This window comes from Panicum virgatum, chromosome 4N (assembly GCF_016808335.1).
Source record: "Panicum virgatum strain AP13 chromosome 4N, P.virgatum_v5, whole genome shotgun sequence".
Lineage (NCBI taxonomy): Eukaryota > Viridiplantae > Streptophyta > Magnoliopsida > Poales > Poaceae > Panicum > Panicum virgatum.
The window spans coordinates 27165276-27173081 of NC_053148.1; the positions used below are offsets into that span (position 1 = coordinate 27165276).

Genomic DNA, 7806 nt, shown 5'->3' on the forward strand with positions numbered 1-7806 from the left:
GGAAATACATGAAGATTTCCTATTTGCGTAAAATTGAGTTACGTTGTATACGTACCACTCTCACCATCACAGCATACATTGATGGATTCACACAGGAAACTAGGGATCAATCTGAGATTTCAAATCTCCGTCGATTGTTCAGTATCTAGATCTCTTAGAGAGGATCTATTTATAACCTGTATACTGGATTTCAGTATAAATGAGTTTATCCAGGTATTAGGGGGAGATTAGAAGTACCATATATAATGCCCGAAAAATATTTAAATGCATGAAGCATTTCAAGCTCAGGATCACGTACTAAATTAACTGAACTTTGAGTTCAAAGAATTATTGATTTGTATAGTATTGCAAATAAACTGTCACATGCATTTACTAATCATTAATCTGATACAAGTATGTGCCAGAAAGAGTAGTGGTACTAAGTAAAACCACTCAACTCTCAATTGTAAATAAGAGGGGGGGAGTATGGCCATAAAGCAGGATTATTCATGCTAGCAATAGAAGACTTTTCTTCTAAAGTAGTAAATGCAACTCAACCTTTAGTTGAAAGATACTTAGATGATATTTTATGTCCTGTGGATATTTATAATCCACAACTCAGCTCAGAGGTGCACCAAAATACTGATGCTGGGATATCGGAAAGCCCTGACTCTCATTTAAGGAAGTCACGATGAGTCATTCAGGGTTCATTTTTAAGTTTTGATAATCGGAGAATTATTTCATATAAAGACTAAATGTATCGATGCAAACTTCTCTGAATAAATTGTATACATTATTCAAAGTTATCCAGTTAATAAGATCATGGCAGAGTGCTTTATCACTCTTATTGGACCTTGTTGAGTAAAGTTATACATACAGAGATAGTCTTGCTCACTAGAAAAAATGTATTTTTGGTAGTAAAGCCAACACCTAGACGTACCTTTACTGTGGGTACAAAAGTGTTTTCATCCTAGAATGGATTGAGAACTATGTGGTGGTGAGATTAAAGTAAGACTAGTAGCACAAGGGGTTTACGCAAAGCCCAGAGCATTGATTTTCAATGCAGGTTATTCTCCATAGTAAATTATAAAATTTACAATACTAATTTTTGACTGGCAGTACAAAAGCGTCTATCTTTGCAGTTGATAGATGTAATGATTACATATGATCACTTGATTTGGTATATTGTGAAACATCCGGGAAGGAGTTCACATATCAAATGTTTACTTATATATAAAATCGCAACATATACTGTGTATTGCATAATTTAATATATGGCTTAAAGCAGTTAAGTTGATTTTGGTACAATCGACTTTATATGTATCCTTAAGTTAAACGGATACAAGATTAATTACATGTGGTGTTCATTTCGGAATTCTTGATTGAATTTCCTAGTATTATATGATTGTCAATAATCTTGACATCATTGGTAATGGACACTTGAATAATACATGGTAATCTAAAGACGGAGTTTAGAGATGGGACATACGGTCTAAACCAAAATTTTATTTTGTGTTTAGGATCCAAGTATCTTCTCCCAGGTTTTTATAGTAAAGCTATCTATATCCACATCATATTGAATGACTCAATATGAAAGGGAATCCTATGGTGGTTCTACCTCATGATAGAGAAAGTATGAGGAATATTGTTTTTTATGCCATATTGATTGAATTGAGATATTGGGACAAATGGTCTATTATCCCAGTGCTATTTATGCGCTAATACATATATTACAAAGGTTCCCGGTCGGATATTATCTTTGCAATAATTTGCTATCTAATAGCAGCACTATTCTACCTAAAGTTGGTAGATTGAAGTTAAGAATGACTTTTGATATCTTAAGATAACACATACGGACTTAGTATAATCCATGATCCGATTACGTGGATATCATGATTCTAGTTATCTATAAGATCCTCAAATTCCAGATCATTGAAATAAGCTTTACAGAAATATAGAAAGACCATTCTATAATAGTCTTTAAGTAGACATTTAATGGTTAATTCCACTAATCATTCTGATATTGCATTGTACAAGGCTACACATGAATGTGTATAGCTTGACAGAATGATATGTCACATACTGAAGTTATGTGGTTCTGATTCTATTGAATTAAAGATCCTTATCTATAAAAGTAATGCAACTTGTGTTGTTTAGATGGAGCCAAGTTGTAAGGATCACCGGGGTGTCCGACCCTAGATGGGGAGGGGGTGAATAGGGTCGCTAATCGCTTTTTAACCTAGGGCTCAAACTACTTGCATAAGATAAACCTAACACGTCCTATATATGCTAGTTATGACTAAGGTTTATCTTTATTATTCTCTACTTACCCCAAAATACTTGCAACCTATAGCCAATCCTAAACAAACTATCTAGGAAAGTAAAGGTACGCAAGATAAAGTAAATGCGGAAACGTAATATGGTAAGTAAGGAGGTAAGTGCAAGAGGGATGCAAACTCCCGAGTAGACACGGTCATGTAACGTGGTTCGGCACAAACGCCTACGTCCACGGGACACTGAGGCTCTTCCGATCACGTCTTGCACTACGCCACCAAGGCGATGCCGGCAAGCAAAAGCAAGTGCCCACAAGACACTAAGTCTCGTGCACCGCCACCGTCTCTCTCGGTCACCCGGCCTGAAATCCACTACGGAGCTTCTCCACCAAGGAGGGGGTCTCCTCTTCCCCCGCACAAAGTGTCGTTGCCTCTCCACACCAAGTCGGAGGGTCACACGACGGATCACAAGATGCTTGCCGCAGCAAGGCTTTCACTCAAGCTAGTTCTCTCAAGAACTAAGCTTAAACAAGCACTAAGCACTTTCACAAGTGTGCTTAAGCTTATATGATGTACAATGAAGCTCTATGGTGGTTGGAGATGATCTTGAACTCTTGTATGCTTCCTTGGTCTCCAGCACTCTCAAATGAGCCGTGGGGTGGTATATATATAGCCCACACACCCCAAACTAGCCGTTGGAAAAATGTTGACAAAAACCCTTAACGTCGGTTGATCCGACGCTCAACTTTTTGTCATCACCGGTTTAACCGGTGAGTGCATTTTCCAACTAACCGTTATACTTCAACGGCTACCTCAATCGACCGACGTAATCAACCGGTGAATGTAATAGAAACGTCGGTTTAACCGGTGAGTGTAGTTACTGAAAAACTAACTCTCTGGACAACTGCACCGACGTTCATCAATATGTAATCGTCGGTTTAACCGGTGTATAGAATTTTCTCTGTCTTCATCTGTCAATGCACCGACATATGCAATTTTTTTAGCGTCAGTTAATCTGGTGTAAAACCCTAACCCGCAGACATTCTATGTGATTGCACCGGTGAGTTCATTTTGCCCTACGTTGGTTTAACCGATGATAGCAAAATGCCTCAATTCTTGTCCCTTGGACCGAAGAGCTTTCAGCGGAACCCCCGTAGGGGTGGCCCATCGGGCCTAGCTACGCCTATCTTCTCTTTGTCATCACTTGAACCTAAAAGCCTGAGAATGGTTTTCTTAACAATCATATTAGTCCAAGTGTTGTGTTGTCTATATCAATCATCAAAACATTATATTGAAATATGGCATGAGAGGCCATTTTTGCTACACAAGTTATACTTAATGCAATATTTTGCATTAAGATAGTTCTGTTTCATAGGTCATATGAATATTTGCAAACTAAGTACTTGTGATAATCTCGAAGAGATATTCATAAGGTCTACTATACTCCACATTTCATATGTGTAGAATACATTGGTATGAAAGGTTTGCAAGTTTCAGGGGGAATGTCTCTCGTCTCTCTGATTAATAATTTGTTAAAAACATCATATTGCACTCTTTTCTTTGTATGAGTTTTTTTCCCTTTGGGTTTCTCATATAAAGTTTTTAATGAGGCAATATCGACACAAGACTATCATATCATCCATTTTTTCCGAAGAAGTTTTTGGTGGATGATATTGGGACATATGATACATTGTACTCTTTTCTTTATGTGAGTTTTTCCTATTGGGGTTTCTCATATAAAGTTTTTGATGAGGCAATGTCAACAAAGGTATATGCTATATCATCTAGTTTTCCCCATAGAGGTTTTTAGAAGATGATATTTGAAGCATATTGACCATATGGTCAAGTTGTTATTAGAATAAGATTTTGGATTTATCTCAAGGATCTACTAACATTGATAATTGTATATTATGGTGTTTCTTCTTATTTTTTCCACTGGTTTTTAAGGAGTTTTGCCTAGTATACCAGTATTACTTTGGTTTTTCCCACATGGTTTTCCAAAGATTCTCCTCACATTTTTCCTGAAAATTTTTTGGGGGGAGTTATATATTGTATCGCATCTCTTGATTTTTCCCATAGGATTTTTCAAGGGGTTTTTCGATTGATTACAAGATCATAAAAAGATCAAATTGATTACAAGATCACAAGAAGAAGAAAATTGATCAAGGGGGAGTGTTATGAAGAAATTAGGATTAGTGATCAATTTCTGTAATAGTTTATTAAATTAGTCATTAGACGGTTACCTTTCACGAAGGGGTCACCACAAAAGAGTCACCATGAAAGAGTCAATCACAAAAGACACCATGTCCTTTGGACTTATATATATATATATATATATATATATATATATATATAATCAATCACATCAATGAATATCAATTATTCCATTCTACTCTTGATTTAACAAAAACAATCCCCTTGCTCGGCGTATTTGCCTCGCGAGCTCCGCTTGCTATCGCCCCTCCACCCCCCACGCACCCTCCCTCCCGCGCATCTCCCCATCACGCTCCCTCCTTCCCGCCGACGGAGGGCGCGATCCCGGGCGGCGCCCGGCGGAGGGCGTGATCCCGCCCAAAATCTCAGGACCGGGCCTTGCCGGCGGAGGGCGCGATCCCGGCGGAGGGCGGTGAGCTGATCCGAATCGGTGGTGGCGATGCTGGAGGCGGTTGGGCCGGCGACCTTGGCGCGGATCCCGCCGGCGGGCGCATACCGCAAAAACGAGCGAGGTGTACGGGGATGGGACACTGATAACCATAGAGAACCACAGAACGGGGGCCACATAATGGGGAGTATACGAGAGGAGGGTATGGGGCTGTTTGGTTGTTGGGCTTAGTGAAGTCTGGCTTATTTTTGTAGCCTGGATAGCCCAGGACAGTGTAAATAGAGCCACCCCTACCTGTTTGGTTGCGTGGTAGATGAATGCAGGAATGGGGAGTATACGAGAGGAGGGTATGGGGCTGTTTGTTTGTTGGGCTTAGTGAAGCCTGGCTTATTTTTGTAGTCTGGATAGCCCAGGACAGTGTAAATAGAGCCACCCCTACCTGTTTGGTTGTGTGGTAGATGAATGCAGGCCGGTTCCTGGTTAACTAGGTGCCCTGCATATTGGGAGACGAGCGTGCATTCAAGCGGAGCCAGGCCCGGGCTGTGCGACCGGTTTTGTGGTAGATGAATGCAGGCCGGTTCCTGGTTAACTAGGTGGCCTGCATATTGGGAGAAGAGCGTGCATTCAAGCGGAGCCAGGCCCGGGCTGTGCGACCAATTCGGCCGCATAAGCTTATCTTGGCCACAGGTCTCCATTTGCACAATGGGAGCCTGACTCCAGCCTTTAAACAGACAACCAAACATCTCCTTATTGGCCTACTAGAGTTTGGTTGGGCTTTATGCAACCAACCAAACAGCCCAGCACGAGAGGAGAGTATATGAATAGCGGGATGTAGCTAGAGTTGGAGAAACTTTTATCCTGTAAATAACTAGAAATTTTACTCTTGGAGTTGGGTCTTAAAAGGGTAAAACCGATTTTTTTTCATTCTTTCTGAGGCAACATTCTCTGAGCATAACAGAGTGTCAGGCCAGAACTGACGATCGATCACAGGAACTGACTTTTATTTCTGCCCCCACACACCTACAGTACCAAACTAGCTATACACATGCGTGCAGACTCTCACCCTTGAAGCTCGCTCCATCTAACAGTCTACTATGGTTCTTGGGACAAAATTCAAGCGTCGCCGAGGTTGTTGTCTTCGTTGAGCCTCGCCGCCGTGGCCACCGCCGCGCCCACCCCGCCGGCCCTGGCGTGCGCTTCGGCGTCGTTGAACGTCTCCGCCTGGACCACCCTCGTCGCGTCCTCCGTCGCCGCGGCCTTGTCTCCGGCCAGCTTCGCCGTCGCGTCCTGCGCGCGCCGCGCCCGGACAAGCACGACTCAGGCAACGTTACATACACACATGGTTCAAAAGCTTGCAAGCATTCAGCGCAAACTACAACGGTTGCTCACCGAGAGGAGGTCGCCGATCTTGACCTTGCCGCCGTCGCGCGTGGCCTGGGCGTTGGCGCGCGCCGCGGCCCGTGCCTGGTCGCCGAGGCCGCCGGGCATGGCGACGTCCGCCCCGTGCGCGCTCATCTCCGCGGCGCGGATGGCCTCCGCGTCGGCGCGGTCGACGGGGCGCCCGGCCCCCGCCCTCGCCGTCGCCTCCAGCGCCTCGCCGATGGTGATCTTGGTGGCGTCCTCCTCCGCGGCCGGCGGCGGGTCCGCCACGGAGTACTGCCCCACGACCTGGCCCGCGACGAACTCCGTGACGACGCGGCCCCCCGGCACGGCGGTCTGGGGGACGATGATTCCCTGCGCGGCGGCGGCGCCGCTGGCCTGGCCGGGGTGCACGGCCCCGACGGCCTCGTATGCCGCGGCCGTCTCCATGGCGGTCGCGGCGCGGAAGCCGCCGCCGGCGCCCTCCGGAACCTGGACGCCCGGCACGCTGTCCTCGGCAGACCGCATGGCGGCCGCGTCGCGCGGCGCGATGGGCTGCCCCGCGAGGTCGCCCGTCACGGCGAACACGTGGCCGTACCTGATGGCCGCCTGCTGCGGGTCCTGGCCCTGGCCCAGCAGCTGGGCCGTGTCGCCCTGCGCCTGGAGCGGGTCGTCTTCCCTCCTCGGCTGCGCCTGCGCCCTTGCGCCCTCGATCTGGGCTCGGTCTCTAGCGAGTTCCTGCAGTGGATGATGCTCGGCGCTGGGCTCTGGGCAGTGAAGTGGCCTGCCTTTCTTCCACGCCGATTTTATGTAGTACAGGATTGCGGCATGGTGGTGACGCGTGCGACGCACCGGCTGACGCGCGGTGCCCGCGTGTCGTCGGCGTAAAGGTTGGCCGGCGAAGGCATGAGCTGCACGTGTGCAGACGCTTCCTGTAAACTGGGTTCGTGTCGTCTCGTCGCAGAATGTGCAAATGCACAGAATGTACTGGATGCGGCCTTCGGAGGATAATCCACTCGAATAATAATCCACGCGAAAGGATCTCTTGATTATTAGGGGAACCTGAATTCACCTCCTCTTAGTAAAAACGGCGGGTCAAAAAATTCACTATACCGTAGAATTTGGAAATTTGGGCCCTTGTTTCTAAACTCAAGACAAAATAGGGCCTGCACAAGAATTTCTTTTACTGTGTAGATCTGAAATTTCTTCATGTTAATCCACGTCCCTTTCATTTGATTTTTTATGGTGCGCTTGCATAAAAAGCGGCACACGGCACTATGCCATATTAGAAAGTTATTCGTTGTGTTCGCTTAGTTGTGTCTGATGGCTAGTACTGATTTGTTATGAGAGAATAGTACTGCTGACTGGCTGGTAGCTGGTGGCTGATGCTGATTTAGTATGAGAGAATAGTACTGCTGCTTGGTTGGCTGACAAGCCAAGCGAACACAACAATTATGATAGCTTCTCCCTTGTCATAAGTTGTAGTTTATTCATGTTTTACCGTAACTTAACTGACCTGTTGAGCACAATGAAAAATGGCTGGACAGTGGCGGATCCAAGTAGCGAATGGAGTCGTACTACTTCCTCCGTTCT

The 7806-nt window shown here is 45.4% G+C and overlaps 1 protein-coding gene across 1 annotated transcript; it reads right to left on the reverse strand.

Moving 5' to 3' along the window:
- Positions 1 to 5746: 5746 nt before the first annotated feature.
- Positions 5747 to 7424, reverse strand: LOC120669256 (late embryogenesis abundant protein D-34-like). Its single transcript, XM_039949037.1, has 3 exons — positions 7401 to 7424; positions 6244 to 7275; positions 5747 to 6141 (listed from the first exon to the last, which is right to left on the reverse strand). The coding sequence occupies exons 1-3, from the start codon at positions 7422 to 7424 to the stop codon at positions 5968 to 5970; spliced, it is 1230 nt and encodes a 409-aa protein (XP_039804971.1). The 3' UTR covers positions 5747 to 5967.
- Positions 7425 to 7806: the final 382 nt, after the last annotated feature.

Excerpts from the sequence above, each read along its gene's own strand:
- LOC120669256 (XM_039949037.1), bottom strand. The coding sequence starts at position 7,424 with ATGAAGAAATTTCAGATCTACACA. Across the intron at positions 7,276-7,400 it reads AGAAATTTCAGATCTACACA|GTTCCCCTAATAATCAAGAG; the intron begins GTAAAAGAAATT and ends AGGTGAATTCAG. Across the intron at positions 6,142-6,243 it reads AGATCGGCGACCTCCTCTCG|GACGCGACGGCGAAGCTGGC; the intron begins GTGAGCAACCGT and ends CGGCGCGCGCAG.